The sequence below is a fragment of the Harpia harpyja genome, chromosome Z (genome assembly GCF_026419915.1).
Source record: "Harpia harpyja isolate bHarHar1 chromosome Z, bHarHar1 primary haplotype, whole genome shotgun sequence".
In the NCBI taxonomy this organism is placed as follows: Eukaryota; Metazoa; Chordata; class Aves; order Accipitriformes; family Accipitridae; genus Harpia; species Harpia harpyja.
The window spans coordinates 51,726,115-51,748,598 of NC_068969.1; the positions used below are offsets into that span (position 1 = coordinate 51,726,115).

Genomic DNA, 22,484 nt, shown 5'->3' on the forward strand with positions numbered 1-22,484 from the left:
ACCCTCTCAGTAAAGACATTTTTCCTAATGTCCAACCTAAACTTCCCCTGCTGCAACCTGAAGCCATTTCCTCTCGTCCTGTCTCCAGCCACCTCACAGAAGAGACCAACACCCACCTCACTACAACCCCCCTTCAGGTAGTTGTAGAGAGCGATAAGGTCTCCCCTCAGCCTCTTTTTCTCCAGACTAAACAACCCCAGTTCCCTCAGCCGCTCCTCATAAGACTTGTGCTCTAGACCCTTCACCAGCTTTGTTGCCCTTCTCTGGACACGCTCCAGCACCTCAGTGTCTTTCCTGTAGTGAGGGGCCCAAAACTGAACACAGTACTCGAGGTGCAGCCTCACCAGTGCCGAGTACAGAGGAAACCATGACACCACCTTTCAAGTTTTCTCATGAAAATTGCATGCATTTGTATTAGCTACTCTGTTAATCCGTGTCTGTAGCTGAAGCGTGTGAACTACAGCAAAGGCCTTGTTCAGGAGATTCTTCCGCTCTGAGGCAGTACTCTCAAACAGCAAAGTTTAAGTTTAAAGATAATCCCACTCTTGAGTTCCCAAAATCTGCCCAAACATTATTATGTGAAACCTAAATATCAACTCATAAAAATAACACCTGACTCAAAAATTTCCCACAACTCAAAGCTTTTATTTCAGTAATCTTTATCTCCTTAAAAAAATAATACTAATTTGTCTAAGAAATTGAGCCTCCAAAATTAGAGCAAGAAACCTGGTTATAAAAATTGGGTGGGTTTTTTGGGTTTAGGTTTTTTTTTTTTTTTTTCAAGTTCCATCATTTTTAGTGCAGCTAGAAACCTTTACTTTCAGAAATCGGTGTCTGAGGCAAAACAGTGAACACAGCTTGCCAAAGGGAGAAGAAAACTAATTTTTACAAGCTTTATAGAAACGCTTTGATTGCAGAGGAATGAAATTTTTATATTCATTTGCTTTAAACTAATGTTAATAAATTGTTAAGAGTTCAGAGTTTTTGTTTTATTTTTGCATCAACAATAATTGTTTATTAAGCAAAATACAGGTTTGGTTTCCTGCACAGAAATTACATTCCCACTTTTTTTTTTTTTTTTTCAAGTAATTTCTTCATGCTGATTAACATTTTTGGTCATGAAAACATAAGGTAGCTAGCTACGTTACCTGTAGCTGTCCAACTGTTTGTTCATTGATAGCACAAACTAATACAACGTGAATATTTAAGCTGCACATACTAATTTTTGCTCCAACTGAAGGGAACAAAAATACTCAGTTATGCACGTTCTAAAACACTTTACCATACACAGATGTATAAAATACAGCATCAGAAGTCCTGGTATAATTATTGGAATCCAGTATTTTTGGTAATAAATCGTACTATTATTCCAAGGGGAACTTCAGGCAAAATCCTTAAGTATTTTACAGCAAAGCACTTTTCATATATGTTAACACACAGAGGCTCTGATTGAAGAGAGTCTGCAAATAAATCCAAGTTTCCTCAAGTTGTGTTGACAATCTGGATACTTCTTCCAATAGGTTTGGCTCTGATGACAGAATCTTAAGATGTAACTGAAAATTAAAACAAGTAGTTAGTGAAACAAACACAGATAATAAAAAAATTAAAAGATCAGTTTCCTCATTCAATTCCAATACTTTGCTTTCAGGAATTTCCCAAGTAAGGGAAGGACTCTCTTCCTTCAATTAATTCCCTCCATTTAATGCTGCCTCCCTTTTGCTAGTCTTTTACAAGCCATTTTACTTCAACATATGTATTAGATAGGATAAGGCAGCAAAATGTCTTAAATGTGTTATTGCTTTACTAGATCTTCTTCTGACGCTGCTGCTGAATCTATCCTAATCACACACTTCTCTAGAGGGTAACCTTCTCCTCTTTCCAACCTGCATCACAAATTCCTCTTTAGGCTAGAAAGGGTAAACAGATGCCCTGAGGTCAATCAGGATTATTATTTTAATTATCCGTGTTGCATAAAGCAAGAAGAATGATGCCAGCACACTCTATACTGATAGAGATGATGTCTTCCTATGTAATAAACAGTAACCTTGGTAAAGCATAAAGAAAAGAAACCTCTCAGTCTCGTAGAGAGGCAATACATCATTAACACTTAACAGATGGAATAGTTATTCTCCTGGCTACACTTAAATCTAGGAGTCTTGCTAAGCTCAGAGCTGTTTTACTTGGAACCTACAACAAAAGATATTAGTGTTCATGTGTCACAGGGTGAGTTTATATTATTCTACTGCAGTTCAAATCCGGAGTACATTTCTGAAGAAGATTACCTAGCTGTCCCTAATCTACTTTACAACAGCTAAGTTTCTTTTGTATGAAACTAAACAGAAAGATGAATTCTAACATCTAATATTGCACCTATTAATCATATCCAGTCCATAGGACCAGACTAATAATAAATAGACATGATAAAAAGCCATTGGTGAATGAATATCAAGACCTCAACCCTAAGTGTTTCACTTTACAGATCTACTTCTATTCATCTGCACTACTTATTCTTGTGGAAGCTGTCCCACGCATTCTATTTAACCCCAACAAAAGGAAACAAGCAAGTCATATTTGTCCAGCATTACACTATCTTGAAAACCAATCCCTGCAATATTGCTATCAAGAAATATTCAGTTAAATAGACAGTATTGCATGTGTCTGAATGTTTATAACAACTTTTTTACTAGTAAGCTGTAATTATTTGCTTTCCCACAGTTTCATAAATCAGAGTATCTTGACATGGTAAGCATTTGTATATCAGAAGGGTTTCAACCTTCTGCAGAACCACCTTCTCTGTAAGAGTAACTGCTACTGTATTTTATCACAATAACTTTCTAACTTCCACAACCTGGGAATAATTTCATTAGCTCTGTGGTGCTTAACAGTTGACAGAAGAAAGGCAGCCCACTGACATGTAAGATGAAAGTCAGGCTTGCTGTGTCTAGTGATAAGTCTAACAAAATGCCTGTTGTACTTCCCCAAACATTGTGCATTGAATTCTTGTCTTACTGAAGACATAGCATAGCATAGCTTAGCAATTAACAACCATTAAAAAAAGTTAGGTATGTTACAAAAATAAAAACAATTCTAAGTAACGAATACTAGAATAAAAACTGTCTGGCATGGTCCTCTTCACAGTATCTGGTTTTAGCAAGTTTTTCTTGACTGTGACCTGATGAGTTGCCAAATTATCCAATACATTCAGTCAGTCGTTTTAAAACCATCCCCAACAAAAACCACTTAAGATAATTCTTTCAAGCAGACAATTTACATCCTTTTACTGGACAACCACCATTTTAAACAGGACTAATATAGAATTTTATAAGAAAATTGTTACCTTTAAAAATAGTGCAAGGTATGCCTGCGCAAGTTCAAAGTTGTACTTCTTATTCAGCATCATCCCAATCATTCTCAAAAAGCTTAGCATCACCTCCATTGAGCCACCACCTTCAGGGGCCAAACCCCTTAGTTCTATCTCAATGTTAGATGGTCCCAAGCTTTTCAGTAAGTTAAGTGGAGCTGTATCTGTGTTAAAGCATTGAGGGATACATTATCAGTAATATTTGCAGAAAAGAATCTTACAAATCCTTCATGTGGACAAGTTTATTCCAAAATTCTTAAGCAGTGACTGTATATTTCAAGCTTCTACTGTTTCCTTATTTTTTCATTTTCCACAAAATGCTATCCTGCCTTTAATTTACTGTACCATCACATACTACAGCGAAGTGTATCTCTAATAAGACAGTTGCATTTTATTTGTAAGTTCACCTTGAAAAATACAAGTAACATCTTTGTATCACTTTTTTTCCCATTTCTGTCTTTTAAGCAGAACAAAATTTCTTATTAACCATGTAACTGTCCTTTTACATCTCGGCAAGAATCACCTATATACTCAGGACTTCAAGCTATTACTGCAAATACATCCTAGAAGAGACAGGGTTCTACTTTTACCAGGAATCTTTACAGTGTTTACTGTTACTGACATTAAGCTAAATCAAGGATCATCTGGTGCACTCTAAGGTAGTTATTACTTCTGTAAAGTGAATTCCTCCTGCTTTTCCTGTGACCTGGGTGGGCAGTGGAAATCTTTTCCCTGATAGAAATACATGCAATTTACAAATTCTTTCCTCCTCTTCGTAAATGTTCTTCCTCAGGATTTCTACAATCCTACCTGATCTTTGAGAATTCCATCCACTTGCTTTAAAAATGCAGAAATAAAAATATGTATGGTTGCAAAGACAGCTGTTGGTAAAAACATTTTAAAAAATGTCCTCTAATTAATATTTCTTTTGCTAAGAAGTACAACTTCTTATACTCTTATATCATGGTAAATAATGGTATCAGGCATTGGCTAATATTCCTTCGGTAGTATAAATCTGCTTCCACCTGTATTTGATTCCTGTGAAAATCATTAGCTAGTTTTAAATGTAATTGTGATATTAACAGTACTAAAGAGATGCATTAACTCATTTTTGTACTGTGACATTAAAAAAACAAGCATGGAACATACTATGAGGTTGGTACATATACAATATGGAAAAGGTGCCCAGCTCAATCTCTGTTCACAGTCCTGATGTGAGGTACGAAACCCTTTCTCCATCCCAATGGTAAGCCAAGATGGCTTAGAGTATAATACTATCTCTCTGCATAGCCTAGTCACCTTTAGAAGAGATGCTTGTAAACTAGCAAGCACAGAGCCATGTTACACACCAGCACCTTCCTGAGTCAGGAGCAACAGGCTCCCTGGACTGGGATTACAGCACAGACCCTGGAGCACACCTGCCTTACAGCAGAGAGGTGGCCTGAGGGAGGCCCATGGGACCACTACTGCAATGCACCATAGAGTGCACGTGCTCCCAAGTACAGCCAGCCTCTCGGTGCTTGGTTAGGTTTTTAAATATTCACCTGATATTTCACTCTTCTCTGAGCAGCTCTGAAGCAGCTTAATAGACACTATCAATTGCAATACTAAAAACACAGCATAAAAACCACACCCTGTTTGTGATAGGTAATAAAGTTCTATGCACAAAATGTTTTAAGTGCAGTTGAGTAAGCTGATCATCTCAAAAGAGTTTAAGAAGGGGTAGAAAAACTCCCAGAACTGCCTTGTGGACAGGCTATCAGTGACTGTCCATTTACATTTCCAAGGCAGCTATATTACCAATCATTTCCAAAAATCTAAATTTTCAATGATTCTGTAGCAGCACAAGGTAATCCGGGGAAAAAGCAGGTACATTCCACAGGCAACTTAAGTGACTGAATTTCAAAACGAATTGAATGTTAAAAGAAATCCAACAGCTTATTTTTATGTCAATTATTTCTTCTTAAGCTTTAAATTACAAAGCAATCAATTAAAGCTCTATATTTGCTGAATGTTTAGTGAAGTAGCCCGTGAAAATAGAACTTGCTAGGCAAATTATGTTTTTCATGTTTCAGTGAATCACGACTATTGCTTACCAGATCAATCCCTTCCTTTCTTACCCTAGAAATAGTACATAGCACCTCTTCTGGGTGAGATCACCACAATCTCAAAAAAAGTCTAACAATCTTAGGAACGTTACCTTCTTTCTCTATGTGGGTTTTAGCCAGAACTGGGCTCCATGCTGCAGGCAAGCTGGAGTACCAAAGGATCTCTGATCTAGATTGGCTGTCTATGTATTAGCCAGCTTTATACATAACAGGTCATTCTCTTTGCCTTTGCTACTGTACTATGCATATTTTTTTCCTCATAGATGTTACACACAATTCTGGCATTAGAAATCAAACATATATCAAAATATTATTAGGATCTACATTTTTAGTGAAATGTTTTCTTAACTTACATTCATTAGTGCTCAGGGCTTCTTCAAGATGAATGTAGAAATCAGATTTCTGTGCCAGTACTCCAAGGTATATGACCTTTGACTAGACCATGAAAGTATTAAAGAGTGTACATGAATACGCAAACATATTTTTACATCTCCATTAGATTCTTTTCCTACTGACAGAATAAAAGACTTTCAGAAAGAAAGCATTAATGTAAATGTGTTAAAACTGGTACTCTGAAGTCTTTAGCAAGATTTCACTCAGCACTAAAAAGCATTTAAGAATTTTCTTTTAAAATACACTATATAAACACTATTATATTGATTCTTGTTTTTACCTGTGTATCATTTTCTTCTTCTGGAGCAATGTATCGGGGTATAAGACCAGGAACTGTTGGTATGAAGAAAGGGGCTGACTTGGGAACTTTTGGTGGCTCTCTTGGTTTATTTTTTTTCTGTTAATTAGATATTTGAATTAAAATCATCATCATAGTAAGAACATGTGGGAATTTTCTTTGTCAGGAGTTTTATTTTTTAAATACTATGAAAACTGCAAGGACTAACTGCAAAGTAAATACATAGGTAAAATGTTTTACCACTAAATAGGAAGCTACTATCTAGAAGAAAAACAGCCCCTCTCCCAAATCCCAGAAACTGTGAAAAGCACCATATAATCTTCCACTGCAAAATCTTGAAAAATACCTGAAAAGTGGGATCAAATTTTGTGATTAGGTAAATGCAGCTCATAGAACAAGGGCAAATATATCTGGCTGTATACTACTATTTTTTGCACATTCCCTCTTTTTCTGGTTATGAGAATGTCCAACAGTGATTTGGAGGCATAACCTCAAACAGCTTTACAGGCACTTACTAGCTGCACTGACATCAAAGTATCTGCCTTCAGACATCTCTTTTGCATGTTGCAGAAATAGTAATGGCGAAAGTTATGAAGTATTTCCTCCTTCTCAAGACTTCTTGAATGTCCAAGAGAATGGTTAAGACAACTGTCTGTTTTACATTACAGGAGAAATAGCCCTTATGTCCTTCTTAAAAAATACAATCCAAATACTACAGTAGATAAGCAATGGTGTACCTAATATCATTACCTTGATAACATCAAGACTGAGGAGATTTTTCCACCTTGATTCCGGTAACGAGGAAAGGGTCACCAGCTGCTCTCCCAGTTGCTCAGGCGAGACATATTCTACCATTTCATCACATGTTTCTTCATCTCCTGCCACATCCACATCTTTCAAGAACAGACATCTTTTGTGAACATACATACTTCACATTTATTTGTTTAAAAATCAAAACAACATGATTATTTCTTTTGCAATTTTTGAAAAACACATGCATAACAGCTATATAAAAGGGTGCTAACATACCGTATAGCTGAAAAGCTACAGAAGCAATCTTTATTAACCCTATGAAATACTAAATTTAAATTGAAAACAATTATAGCTAAAATGCAGAATTGGATAAACAAGATTTTGAAGACTAACAAGATTTATCCGCTTTGGCTGAAATGATATAAAAGCAATTTATAGAAGTCCTAAATGAAGAACAATGGATTACTTTTAGAATTTTGTTAACTGTTTTAAAATATATGCAGGACAATTTTAGTTCTGAGTTACAAATCTGCCAAATCTTTGCATTTAAATACGCACGTTATTCACAACCTCTTCATAGGTATGACTGAAGTGGCACATAAAAATGAAGAAAATCTCAACATTAAAGCACAGCATCACACAACAGAAGATATGCAGCCTGTCAATAGGTTTTCTCTAGACCTCCTATGTAGTCTTGACCAAACACCTCTACTTTCCCTTCCTTTTTGCAAAATATATGTGGCTAAAACCACAGGTGTGATAGAAAAGCCTAAAACAACAAAAAAATGTAAACCATTAAAAGCTCTGAGCACCTAAACAGGAACTTTACATTTGCTGAAGACAGACAGTGAATTAAAGCGTTCAGCCAGGATCAGTTTATAGGATTAAAACATTCAAAGTTTTCGGATTAAATCCTGTCTCCCTAATTTAAGTATCTAAAATGAGTGTGTGCTTAATAAAGCAGTCATCATCTAGTGTGTTCCTCGCTCTTTTACACAGTCAATAGCTAGGCGTGTTTCTCCTCCAGATGGAGATCTAATGTAGACACTGCTAAACTTGGGCAGACAAGATCTCCATCTAGAGGCCTTCAGAAGCACAACCATTTCTATTAAATATCACAAATGCAATTTAGGCCTTTCTTTCACTGGAAATCTAGCACAGATACACGGCAGGTCAGCTGAACTGAATTCTTTTGCCAACAAGACAATATACAGCAGTGAAACTATGATGGCATACAGGCAGACAAAAAAGTTGGAGGGAAGTGGAACAAAGAACAATTCCCTTCCCAAAGCCAAACAGTAACATTAATTTCAAACTGGCCTCACAGATGTCAAAACAGAAGGCGTTTACACAAGTCTGGGATTAAAGAAAGCCAACAAATAGCATAGATGTTTTTATTAGCTACAAAATCTCCTTGAAGATGTGGAGATCTTAACAATGTAATTCTTTATGTCTAAACATAGAAACATGACTAGATTTTAGTAAATAATATCAGCATAGGAATAAGTATGCCAAAGCCAGCAGAAGCAATAGGAACAGCTCAGAGAAAGAATACTAAGATGCAGTGAGTTTTTACTGAGGAAGCAAACCATCTTCTATTTGAAATATAATACCAAACTGAAAATAAAATACTCTTTCACCTGGAGATTACCTTGCACAGGGCAGGTGCTAGGGCGTGTCACCATAGAAGGTTCATAATCTGCTGGCAGAGGCCGTAAAGAGACAAGTGAATACAGAGAACGGTTTGACCTGAAAAATAAGACAGGCATTTTAAAAACAATCTTCAGGTGAATGGGAACAAGTATTTTAGACATAATTTTTACTACAGTCTAATACTACTGCACTATGGTAATTCAAGAGGGTCTATTCAAGATTAGTTTTCCTCATCTACCAGATAAACAAGATATGAAATGTAGCAATACACATCACCCGAAAGCCTGAAACATAAAAGTTATGCTGAAGTATTATTACCAAGAATGTTTAATACATACGGCATTATCAAGTATGATTACTTCAATCATTGCCAGGTACTGTACTTACTTGAAATTGCAAAATTGGCCATCTAAAAAGCTTGCTTTGTACTTAATATGTACAATACATTATGCAAATATATATGATTCATCCTGCTTTCACAGAATTTCAGAGTAGTACTCTTAGCAAATTTTCTTGAGGTTTGGAACATGCACACAAGTCATTCTGGCAAATGATTTTTTCTGTCAGTATAAACCAGGGCTAGATAAAAAAATTTGTCATTATTCACAATGAAGCACTTTTACTTAAGCATAGAAAGGTCTAACAGCTGAACACCCCTCAGGCAAAACTACAGGCAACAAATGTAACCTGAAAGATCTATCTATCAAAAGGAAAAAAAAATCAAACAAACCACTTATAAGGTGTGTTACTTCAGTACTGGACGTGACCAGTCATCTGCTTTAAACTCCTATCAGGAGGAAATTGAACCAAAACACATTTTACATCTGCGCTGATCTATCATTAATAAACAGAAATAATCACAACTTCCAAATTATACTTAGAAATCTTAGACAACATTGTATACCAGGGCAAGAAGAAAAGCCCTTCAGAAAGTAACAATATATGAGCATTGACATTTCAAAAGGGGTAAAAAAAAAAAAATAGCAGAGTCAAAGAAAAACTTTAGGAATGGCATAATACAAATTCTTCAGAGTAAGAAAAAAACATTTAGAAAAAAAAGAACATTTAATTATCAGAATAAATATCTTAACTGCAAGAGATTAAGATTTATGAACCACAACAATGCAGAACACCTGTCTTAATTAGAACCAGAGAAGACAAAACCCTGGACATGATACTTTGCAGAACAATTCTCTATTTGCAATAAAGGTGATTAAAAGAATTCTTCTCCATCTGAAATTCTGTGTAGAAATAGCTATATTACATACTCACCACAAATAAATTCCAAGATCATCCACATGTGTTGAAGCTAAAAAATCTCCTGTAGGAGACATAGCAAGGCTCACAGCTGCAGAGTCTACCAAAAAACAATCTATGAGGCTAAGGAGAAAAAAAAACCACAACAGAGACTGAATGCAAGCAGGAGACTGGAAGTATGTATACGAACTAGTATATTAGAAGTATTCAAATACGACATATAAACTTAGCAAATGTATGGCATAGTGCAACAAACCACCCACCTCTATGAAATTCTCCAAAATCAGCTAAAGCTACCTCCTTAGACATCCACATTCTGTAGAAAATAAGATGAACCATCTGTTCACATTCAACTCCTTATGCCTAACACTAACCTTCTCAGGAGCCATAAATTTCATACTTCCAATCAGCCCCATGCTGCTCTGAGCTAATCTTTTAATGCTCTACCATTAATTGTCAGTTCCCTCTCTCAAGATACTTCATATACACCTGGGTAACCCTAGAACCTAATGCTCCTAAAGCAACGAATGAATTGTACACTGCAAAATTTGATTATCTGCAACAGTTTGTTTTGACATTACCGTATCTTCAGCCTGATATACCATTGCTTGATAATTTCTTTCACTATTGCATAAAGCTGAAAAAATACCACACAAAAAGGAAGTTTAAATATTCAGTAGTACGTGACTATTTTAACAGTAAGCCACTTTTGAGTTCTGGATGATGCCAGAAGTCCTGGATGATGGACACCCTAGTAGACTTCCACTCAACCCCAGGTTCATAGGACTGCTTGTCACTTGTTGAGGTATAAATTCCAGTTACTTCAAATTGTAAGAAGCAGTTAAGTTTGACAACTAGTTCACTGAGAGAACAAAAAGAACAAATGGAGAGCTTGAATACTTTGTTCTTGTTTACAGACCAAAATCAAAAGCAAAGTGAGAAGTGATGAGAGCAACTAGTTCTACAACCCTGTTGTGTTTACTAAGCATAGAAAAAATACTGATGTAAAGCAGTTTAAAATGTAAAATCTTGTGGGCATGTATTTCTTAGGTACTGAGCACTCCTGTAACGGTTTACAAACCATGTTAAAAATAAAAGCCATTTTTTTCACTGAATGGAATGTTTTATTCCTTCTGCATGCTGTTAGACACACGTTACAAGCAAAAAGTAATCAGGTAAGAGCCACATCATTCATCACTTTCAACGTAAAATATACAAACGCTAAACCCATAAATGCCAGAATGTGTATCAGTTACACGATACATTTTGCACACAGTGCATAATGGCTAGAAAATTTACCATAAATACTGTTTCTAGTTTCAAACCTATCCTTTTACCACAATCTTTATCAGTAACTGAGAAATACTATTCAATAAAGCAACTGTAAGGAACAACTGCAAAACAAAGTTAACACTAAATTAAATTTTTCTACTTACTGAATTTAAATCATGATTAAAATTACAGACTGGGGAGGGGGGGCAGGGATGGGAATCAATCCACTATAGGACAAGGAGAGACATGCTTGCAATTTTTACACAAAATGTACAGTAATTGCTAAATGAATCCTGCCTGGGGGCTGAATGCATTGACCCTTACACTTCCTGCCTAACTGCAAAAGTGAGACAATGGAAAGTATAAAATTGCTGAGCTTACAGTATCAACATGTTTCTCAAAAAGCCCTACCTAAAAAACATGCACTAGTAATACTTACATTATGTAAGCACAGTTAAGCAGCATTCCCAAGTAAAAACAGATGTTCAATAAGTAAATGGTATGACATCTATTAAAGTCAGTTGGTATTTTTATAATGTAGGACTTAGTCATCTAAAAAACATGTGTTCCATCCTTTTAGAAGGACAATATCAAAGCTGAGTCTTTAGAATGCACAGTTTGTAATTAATTTCTTCTATTTATGAGCAAATATACCACAGTAGAAGTTAATCAAGCATCTGCCTTTTTATTAAAAGCTGTTCTTCCTTTTCAACACACTCCTCTCCCTACAGTTATGGGAAAACCTTTCCTTTAAATTCTGGAAGAACAATTTAACCTAACTACTTTCAAAAACAGGGTTTGTCATGTACCTGCCTAGATTTCAACTTTACCAGAATTTCTTGCAGTTACTTAAGAGAGAAGACACAAAATATTTACTTATGTGTTACATGCAAACAAGAACTAGTGTTAGATTACTTTTAAAAAAACAGTATGGATGGATTCTTACTGTAAAGTGTTAGTTATTAAAGAAATAGAAGATAAAAGTAACATTTCTGAAGTTTTATAATTAATGCTGCAATTTTTTGTAGGCACATCATTTTGGAAGGGAAAGAGGGTTAGAAAGAGGAAGTCCAAACAGAGTGCTAATTCCCCTCCCATTTATACTGGAAAGAAGACAGTTACTGTCCATCCCGTCCCATTTTAGACTAGTGTCATTCATCATGTAAGAATAGGTCAATTGTTTGTTGAGATTCAACACACTTTTTGTAGTAAAATGAAAACTTTTACAGTATACAAAAATTATTTACCAAACCACATCAACAAAAGTAATCAATCCAAATGAAACCATTCAGTCCCATGTACGACTAGAGCTGCACACTGCATAGCACGACTTCAAATTACTAAAAATCTACCTAATGTGCTGCTAAAAGAATGCACTGACGGAACTTGAAATTACTTTTCAGCCTGTTTTTTCTAGGCTCCTGAACTTCTTGTACTTGTGTACTTCTTGGCCAAATTTCATTTTGGGAGAAGACTACTCACAGTGGGTCATAAAAGAGTGTTTTTGGCAGTTGCAAGCATGCACAAATGAAAAATATAACTGAGGTACAGCCTATTGTGTTGCCAAAATGAATGTGAGAACAGCCTTCTATTTACACAACCAACTGGAGTACTGCACCCAACTCTGGGGCCCCCAGCACAAGATAGACATGAAGTTAGAGCAGGTCCAAGAAAATGATCAGAGGGCTGAAACATGTTTCCTACTGTCGTGGTTTAACCCCAGCCAGCAACTAAACACCACGCAGCCGCTCACTCACTCCCCCCCCACCCAGTGGGATGGGGGAGAAAATCGGGAAAAGAAGCAAAACCCGTGGGTTAAGAACGGTTTAATAGAACAGAAAAGAAGAAACTAATAATGATAATGATAACACTAATAAAATGACAACAGCAATAATGAAAGGATTGGAATGTACAAATGATACGCAGTGCAATTGCTCACCACCCGCCGACCGACACCCAGCCAGTCCCCCGAGCGGCGAATCCCTGCCCCCACCTCCCCGTTCCTATACTGGATGGGATGTCACATGGTATGGAATACCCCGTTGGCCAGTTTGGGTCAGGTGCCCTGGCTGTGTCCTGTGCCAACTTCTTGTGCCCCTCCAGCTTTCTCACTGGCTGGGCATGAGAAGCTGAAAAATCCTTGACATTAGTCTAAACACTACTGAGCAACAACTGAAGACATCAGTGTTATCAACATTCTTCGCATACTGAACTCAAAACATAGCACTGTACCAGCTACTAGGAAGACAGTTAACTCTATCCCAGCTGAAACCAGGACACCTACGCAGAAAGGCTGAGAGTTGGAGCTGTCCACCCTGGAGAAGAGAAGGCTCGGAGGAGACCTTCTTGTAGCCTTTCAATATTTAAAGGGGGCTTATAAGAGAGACTGAGACAGACTTTTTAACAGGGCCTGTAGTGACAGGACAAGGTGCAATGATTTACAACTGAAACGAGGTAGGTTTAAGTTGGACCTAAGGAAGAAATTTTCTACTGTGAGAGTGGTGAGACCCTGGAACAGGTTGCCCAGAGATGTTGTGGATGGCCCATCACTGGAAGTGTTCAAGGTCAGGTTGGACAGGCCTTTGAGCAACCTGATCTAGTGGAAGATGTCCCCTGCCCATGGCAGGGGGGTTGGGCTAGATCTTTGAAGGTCGCTTCTAACTCAAACCATTCTATGACTCTGAATATTTCAGCATATCACACATCAATTCACCTTAAGCAATCTCTTGCCATTTAGATCACAGTGCTGCTTCCAGACAAAGAACAAATTCACACTCATTCATACTACATGAAAACTCCAGGTTTCATCACTAGATCTTCAGGACATTGTTGTTCTGTATACCCAGAAAAAGGCACACATTGCTAGCATCACACACAACCAAAATACTGGGTACCGAGTTGTCACACCATGTACAACTGAATATCACATAGTACAACTGGGTGACAGAAAATCAAGCCAGAAGGCTTTTTACCACTTAACAGACAGAAAGGGCATTATAATAAATTTCTGCTATATGTTTTTAAACTGACTCACCATCCAGAGGGAAGGTCCCAAGTCTTAATGGTACAGTCCATTGATGAAGTTATCAGCCAACGACCATCAGGACTGAAAGTCTGAAATAAAATAGTCCATTTAAAGGCACAACTAACAAGTCAGTCCCTACAGGAGGTCCTGTTTAACACAGTTCAAGATTAGACTACTCTCTAATACCAGGATGAAATGGTCTGGCCATAAACCAAAACTGACACCACCTTATTGAAAGTGAGAAACAGACAAAAATGGAAACTATTTCAGAACGGGTTTAAATATATGACAGAGGATACATCTGGCTGTTAGTAAAAGCACTTTGGTCCTCGCTTTTATGTTAATGATGAAAACCACTGAGCTTAAAACTGATCAAATAAATACTTACTTACTAGCACTTAGAATTAAATCAGAAGCTAAAAACTATTTCCATGAACACTACAAAGCACTATTACACAAGATGTAAAATAAGGAATTACCAATGCATTGCATCATCTCAGACACGCTTACACCTTTTATTTACCTGGCTTATCTTTTCTATATATACAGTTAAGACTGTTGCACAATTTTGCTCCTCAAGGTGGTTTTCATTATTGATAATGTTTTTTTTGTTACACCCTAAATAAGCTTGTTACAAAGTTATAGTAAAATCCCAAAGCACACTAAAAATACATGGCCATTTGAATGCTATACATTTTAACTTGAAAACTAACACTGCCAAAACTGCTGTAGAACTCAACTACAACTTTACTAGTCACAGCTGAACACAATACTCAGTGACTTAATATACACAGAGAAATCCAGCATCTTTAAAATGAGTTAGGTATCTGTATGTCACCTGTTACAGAAAATGAGTTAACAATTACCATGTCATTAATCTGTCCATGGTGTCCTGAGAATGTCCTGACAATCTTCCTGGTTTCTATATCCAAAACACTAATACTGAAGTCATCAAAGGCAATTCCCAGAATACCACTGTCAAGAATCATTAGCACACATGATAGTAAACACTCAAGAGACAAAAATAAAAACAACATTCTAACATTGCTCCAAAAATCTTTTAACCCAAGATAATCTCAGATAAACAGCATTACATTCCTTCAGTCTAATAAAAAGTCTTGCGGTCATTTTGTTTTGTCAACTCATAGTCAGTTGTATTTCAAAGCATCAGAAATTTAAACTTTATAAGAGTATTTGATTGCCATCCTAGACTTAGGTACTTACAGCAAAACAATAAACACATGAAATAGCTTCAGTTTCTTACCTGTCTCTGTGAAGCAGAATTCCATTTGGAGAAGAAGAAAGCTCAGTGGTGTAAACTAGATCTTTGGTTTTGAATTTCCAAAATTTAATTAATCCTTCACTACCAGCTGTGATCATCAGCTGGTTTAATCCATCCACTGCTACCCCCCTAATGGCCCCCTCATGTGCTGCAAATCAAGGGAAAAGAAAGTTGTTTAAGAATTTAAACGTAGCATAGAAATCAGCAGCATGCCAAACACCATTCTGTATGTCTTTGCCTAACTACACTAAATAAGCAGTAAGCATGTGACAAACAATTCTAAAGCCACCTGACAAGACTGCTCTAATATTTCTTTATCAGTACAGAAACCAAATTTCTTTCAAGTAAGCACCTAGAATACAATACAAAATTTGTGAGTAATTGAAGCTGAATATTAGCTTTTACTTCTGCTTTCAGTTTGGGGGGCTTTCTTTGGATGCGAGATTTGAGGGGCTTTTTGAATCACTTACGGAATGCCTCCAGTGGGGGTGACCACTCCAGACAGAATTTACAGCTTCAGTTCTGGCCCAAAGTCTGAGAGTTTTCCTAGGCTACTTTCCACTGCAGTTTAAAGATAAGGCACAGCTCCTCTGGTTTGGGATCAATTTTATTTCTTAATCTATGCCTAGGACTACTGGCCAGTAATCAAACTTATAAAATGCATCCCACTATCAAGCAATGATGTTATTAGGAGATCACTTCATGTTTACCACACTAGATGGCTTTTAGAAACCCAGTAAGGTTTAAGGGTTCATCAGGACTCTTTCCTTGTTTCTACAACAAAAAAATACAGATCACGAGGGCCCTATTATAAATTGAAGACTTACAAAGCCACAGCAAACATACATGAGAATACATGACATGAAATATATGTATGCAACCATTAAAAGGAAAAGTCTGAACACTGTCACCTACATTAAGCCCTAAGTTTGCAGCTGCGTAATTGAAAATAGTAGCACATGCAAAGAACTGGACTTCCTTAGGATTTCCATTTCCCATGCATGTCTTTCATGGGAATACTTTCCCAAGTATTCTTTCATTTTTAAGCAGGGAGCACAAAACAGAAGGGAAAATCTATCTCAGAGATAGAACCCTGTAACAAGAAACTGAGTACTGGAAATGTGATTATCTCAAAAAGAGCTGAGGCCAGAGGATCTCATTTTAGTGCTAACCATTTTGGTAACTGACAATTTTGTGTTAATTAAAACCAAACATATGCTAACATCAGAGCTGTTAAAACTAGCAGGGATCCTGTCCTTCAGAGCAGGTTTCAAATTACTTCTGATTACAGTGCAAGATAGGACACTGTAGGGTAATTAGAGAAACTGAAAAGATTCCCAAATTCAACTCAGAAGCCATGCTAAATCACTCTTCGCTGGGTAAAAAACTGGCTGGATGGACAAGCCCAAAGAGTGGTGGTGAATGGAGTTAAATCCAGTTGGTGGCCACTCACAAGTGGCACTCCCCAGGGCTCAGTATTGGGGCCACTTCTGTTTAGTATCTTTATTAGTGATCTGGACGAGGGGATCAATTGCACCCTCAGTAAGTCTGCAGGTGACACCAAGCTGGGAAGGAGGGTTGATCTGGCTGAAGGTAGGAAGGCTCTACAGAGGGATCTGGACAGGCTGGATCAACGGGCCGAGGCCAACTGTATGAGGTTCAACAAGGCCAAGTGTCGGGTCCTGTGCTTCAGTCACAACAACCCCATGCAATGCTACAGGCTTGGGGAAGAGTGGCTGGAAAGCTGCCCGGCAGAAAAGGACCTGGAGGTGCTGGACAACAGCTGGCTGAATATGAGCCAGCAGTGTGCCCAGGTGGCCAAGAAGGCCAACAGCATCATGGCCTGTATCAGAAATAGTGTGGCCAGCAGAAGCACGGAAGTGATCGTCCCCCTGTACTCAGCACTGGTGAGGCCTCACCTCGAGTACTGTGTTCAGTTTTGGACCCCTCACTACAGGAAAGACATTGAGATGCTGGAGCGTGTCCAGAGAAGGGCAACAAAGCTGGTGAAGGGTCTAGAGCACAAGTCTTATAAGGAGCGGCTGAGGGAACTGGCGTTGTTTAGCCTGGAGAAAAGGAGGCTGAGGGGAGACCTTATTGCTCTCTACAACCACCTGAAAGGAGGTTGTAGTGAGGTAGGTGTTTGTCTCTTCCATCAAGTAACTAGTGATAGGATGAGAGGAAATGGCCTCAAGCTGCGCCAGGGGAAGTTTAGATTGGGTATTAGGAAAAATTTCTTTATTGAAAAGGTTGTCAGGCATTGGAAAAGGCTGCCCAGGAAGTGGTGGTGTCACCATCCTTGGAGGTATTTAAAAAAATACGTAGACAAGGCACTTCAGGACATGGAGACAGATTGGTGGGCCCACACCCTACACACCACACACACACACACCACACCGTACCAACCATCCCTGAGGCAGGGGCAGCAGATGGAGGCTCCGCAAGAAGCGGAGGTTCCCCTGCCCTCCTGCCACTAGGCAGGAGGGGACCTAAGAGATGGAGGGGAATGGATACAGGTCCCTGCTCGGGGAGGCAGGCGAATCCCCTCCCGGTCTCCCTCACCTTCCCAGTTGCCCCTACTCAACAGGTATGGGGCTCTGGAACTTGAGGACCAGGCCAGTGAAGATCAGGGTGAAGATGAAGCCCTATCTAGGGAGGTGCCTAAGCCCAGTTGGGAACCCCACACATTCTCACATCCTCTGAAAAAAGAAAAAGGAGGGTAATTGTTGTAGGCGACTCCGTCTTAAGGGGGACAGAGGGCCCGATATGCAGACCTGACCCATCCCACAGGGAAGTCTGCTGCCTCCCTGGGGCCTGGGTAAAAGACATTACCAGGAAACTCCCTGGTCTGGTTCGGACCTCTGATTATTACCCATTGCTGGTTGTGCAGGTTGGCAGTGATGAGATTGCAGAGAGGAATCCAAAGGCAATCAAAATGGATTTCAGGGCACTGGGACGATTAGTAGAAAGATCAGGAGCACAGGTAGTGTTTTCCTCAATCCCTGCAGTGGCAGGGAAATACACTGAAAGGAACAGGAAAACACACCTGGTCAATACGTGGCTCAGAGGTTGGTGCCATAGGTGGAATTTGGGGTTTTTTGATCATGGGGAGGCTTACACAGCACCGGGCTTGCTAGGGACAGATGGTATCCAGCTATCTCAAAGGGGTAAGAGAATCCTTGCTCATGAGATGGCAGGGCTCATAGAAAGGGCTTTAAACTAGGTTCGAAGGGGGTAAGGGATAAAACTAGGTGCACCAGAGATGATCCTGGGGGCAGCGTGCCGATGTTAGGGGTGGATTCGATGACCCAGCTCAAATGCATCTATGCCAACGCACGCAGCATGGGCAATAAACAGCAGGAGCTGGAAGCCATTGTGCAGCAGGATAGATATGACTTAGTCGCCATCACGGAAACATGGTGGGACGACTCCCATGACTGGAGTGCTGCAATGGATGGCTACAAGCTCTTCAGAAGGGATAGGCAAGGTAGAAGAGGTGGTGGGGTGGCTCTCTATGTTAGGGAATGTTTTGACTGTTCAGAGCTACACGATTCTGATGACAAGGTGGAGTGCTTATGGGTGAGGGTGAGAGGGAAAGCCAATAAGACAGATATTGTGCTGGGAGTCTGTTATAGACCGCCCGACCAGGTTGAAGAGACAGATGAATCGTTCTACAAGCGGCTGGCAGTAGTCTCAGAATCGTGTGCCCTTGTCCTTGTGGGGGACTTTAACTTTCCAGACATCTGCTGGAAATACAACACAGCAGTGAGTAAACAATCTAGGAGGTTCCTGGAGTGTGTGGAAGATAACTTCTTGACACAGCTGGTGGGTGAGCCAACCAGGGGAGGAGCCTTGCTAGACCTGTTGTTTACGAACAGGGAAGGATTGGTGGGAGGTGTGATGGTCGGAGGCCGTCTTGGGCCTAGTGACCATGAAATGGTAGAATTTTCAATTCTTGGTGAGGCAAAGAAGGTGGTCAGCAAAACCACCACTATGGACTTCCGGAGGGCTAACTTTGGCCTCTTCAAGGCACTGGTTGAGAGAGCCCCTTGGGAGACAGTCCTGAAGGGCAAAGGGGTCCAGGAGGGATGGACATTCTTTAAAAAGCAAATCTTAATGGCTCAGGACCAGGCTATTCCCATGTCCTGCAAGTCGAACCGCCGAGGAAAATGACCGGCTTGGCTGAATGGGGAGCTTTTGCTAGGACTTAAGAAAAAAAGGAGAGTTTATCATCTCTGGAGGAAAGGGCGGGCAACTTGGGAGGAGTACAGGGATCTTGTTAGATCATACAGAGAGAAAATTAGAAAGGCGAAAGCTCAGCTAGAACTCAATCTGGCCACTATCATAAGGGACAACAAAAAATGTTTTTACAAATATGTTAACAGTAAAAAGAATCCCAAGGAGAATATCTTTCCTTTAATGGATACAGAAGGGAACGTAGCAACCAGTGATGAGGAAAAGGCCGAGGTACTTAATGCCTTCTTTGCCTCAGTCTTTAATAGTGAGTCCAGTCATCCTCAGGGTACTCTACCCCATGAGCTGGAAGGTAAGGATGAAGAGCATAACATACCCCCCTTAATCCAGGAGGAATTAGTTAGGGACCTGTTACGCCATCTGGACACTCAGAAATCTATGGGACCTGATGGGATCCATCCAAGAGTACTGAGGGAACTGGCAGAGGTCCTTGCCAAGCCACTCTCTATCATCTATCAGCGTTCCTGGTCAACAGGGGAGGTCCCAGAGGACTGGAGGCTTGCCAATGTGACTCCCATTTATAAGAAGGGTCGGAGGGAGGATCCGGGGAACTACAGGCCTGTCAGCCTGACCTCGGTACCGGGGAAGATTATGGAACCGTTTGTCTTGAAAGCACTCACATGGCAACTCCAGGATAAGAGGGGGATCAGGCCCAGCCAGCATGGGTTTACGAAAGGCAGGTCCTGCTTGACCAACCTGATCTCCTTCTATGACCAGGTGACCCGCCTAGTGGATGAGGGAAAGGCTGTCAATGTTATTTTCCTAGATTTCAGCAAGGCCTTTGACACTGTCTCTCATGGCGTACTCCTTGAGAAGCTGGCGTCTCGTGGCCTGGATAAGTGCAGTATTCACTGGCTGAAAAACTGGCTGGATGGCCGAGCCCAGAGGGTAGTGGTGAATGGGGTGAAATCCGGTTGGCGGCGGGTCACGAGTGGCGTTCCCCAGGGCTCGGTGTTGGGGCCTGTTCTGTTTAATATCTTTACTGATGATTTGGATGAGGGGATTGAGTGCACCCTCAGCAAGTTTGCAGACAACACCAAGTTGGGAGGCAGGGTGATCTGCTTGAGGGTAGGGAGGCTCTACAGAGAGATCTGGACAGGCTGGATCGATGGGCTGAGGCCAATCGTATGAAGTTCAACAAGGCCAAGTGCCGGGTCCTGCACTTCGGTCACAACAACCCCGTGCAGCGCTACAGGCTTGGGGAAGAGTGGCTGGAAAGCTGCCCGACAGAGAAAGACCTGGGGGTGCTGGTTGACAGCCAGCTGAATATGAGCCAGCAGTGTGCCCAGGTGGCCAAGAAGGCCAACAGCATCCTAGCCTGTATCAGAAACAGTGTGGCCAGCAGGAACAGGGAGGTGGTTGTTCCCCTGTACTCGGCACTGGTGAGGCCGCACCTTGAGTACTGTGTTCAGTTTTGGGCCCCTCACTACAGGAAAGACATTGAGCTGCTGGAGTGTGTCCAGAGGAGAGCAACCAAGTTGGTGAGGGGCCTTGAGCACAAGTCTTATGAGGAGTGGCTGAGGGAACTGGGGTTGTTCAGTCTAGAATAGAGGAGGCTGAGGGGAGATCTTATCGCTCTCTACAACTACCTGAAAGGGGGTTGTAGTGAGGTGGGTGTTGGTCTCTTCTGTCAGGTGGCTGGAGATAGGACAAGAAGAAATGGCCTCAAGTTGAGGCAAGGGAGATTTAGGTTAGATATTAGGGAAAACTTTTTTACTGAGAGGGTTGTCAACCATTGGAATGGGCTGCCCAGGGAAGTGGTTGAGTCAGCATCCCTGGAGATATTAAAAAAGCGAGTGGACAGGGTACTCCAGAACATGGTTTAGTGGGCATGGTTAATGGTTGGACTCGATGATCTTGAAGGTCTTTTCCAACCGAAATGATTCTATGATTCTATGGTTTAGTGGGCATGGTGGTCTTGGGTTGATGGTTGGACTCGATGATCTTAAAGGTCTTTTTCAACCTAAACGATTCTATGATAAATTTCCTAGAAGACAGAACACCAAGTTGTTGCTGTTCTGTTAAGAGTCAGTATTTTAGAAGTGTAGCAATTCTTACCTCTTTCTTTGCCGTAACGCCCTCTGTGAATGCCAGACTGCATGTTATACACATCTACCCGTCCAGTTGACAGCCCAATTACAGCAAAGTTCCCACATGACGTAATGTCAACTGCCTTTCAAGGGGGGAAAAAAAACCAACCACCTATGAAAACAATTCTTTAAGTGTTATGTAATTAGCAAAGTTGTTAAGATACATAACATATCAGGAATACAAAATAGTAGTATGTTCTTATTAGACTTCAAGGAAAACTGCACAAAACAAACAACAGATTACATCTCAAAAAAGTAGAGACGAGCTCTTAAAATAAGCAAATAGTCAGCAAATAATAAATATGGCAGTGCATATCCTTACGAAGGATAATGAAATACTGACTTAGTGACACCCATCAGAAGTCATATCTAATATCAACACTGTAACCTAAATGAGTAACCGATATAATCAACACATCCACAAATTCAATCCCTAAGAAAAAGTCCAAGCATGCTGACTGCATGCCTGTTTCAATGCCCGTATTGCCAATGGCACCCCAAAATAGGTTAAGTTCACACAGAGTTTAAATAGTAAGAAACAAAGAAACAATGGTCCAGATGTCTTTGGAAAGATAAAGTCCAAAGAATCTAGTAGTTAAAAGAAAACCAGGTATTTACAAATGAACTGATTTTGTCTATCACTGAACTACTAAGCATAAGGTCAGAAAAATGATTTATCACAAGATACAGTAGTAGTATGAACACCTAGCACATGAAGTATGCCACAGCAACCACCTG

The 22,484-nt window shown here is 39.9% G+C and overlaps 1 protein-coding gene across 2 annotated transcripts in view; it reads right to left on the bottom strand.

Moving 5' to 3' along the window:
- Window positions 1-627: 627 nt before the first annotated feature.
- Window positions 628-22,484, bottom strand: part of WDR36 (WD repeat domain 36) — a 38,579-nt gene continuing 16,722 nt past the window's right edge. Inside the window, exons 13-23 of one of the 2 annotated variants that reach the window (XM_052777184.1) lie at window positions 21,715-21,829; window positions 15,385-15,550; window positions 14,987-15,095; window positions 14,130-14,209; window positions 9,839-9,946; window positions 8,565-8,662; window positions 6,911-7,053; window positions 6,143-6,259; window positions 5,823-5,904; window positions 3,338-3,525; window positions 628-1,553 (exon numbers count right to left, since the gene is read on the bottom strand). In XM_052777184.1, coding sequence (XP_052633144.1) covers window positions 1,404-1,553; window positions 3,338-3,525; window positions 5,823-5,904; window positions 6,143-6,259; window positions 6,911-7,053; window positions 8,565-8,662; window positions 9,839-9,946; window positions 14,130-14,209; window positions 14,987-15,095; window positions 15,385-15,550; window positions 21,715-21,829 — 1,356 coding nt within the window. In that variant the 3' untranslated portion in view covers window positions 628-1,403. The remainder of the gene's footprint in view (window positions 1,554-3,337; window positions 3,526-5,822; window positions 5,905-6,142; window positions 6,260-6,910; window positions 7,054-8,564; window positions 8,663-9,838; window positions 9,947-14,129; window positions 14,210-14,986; window positions 15,096-15,384; window positions 15,551-21,714; window positions 21,830-22,484) is intronic. The other variant, XM_052777185.1, reaches the window with a different exon arrangement.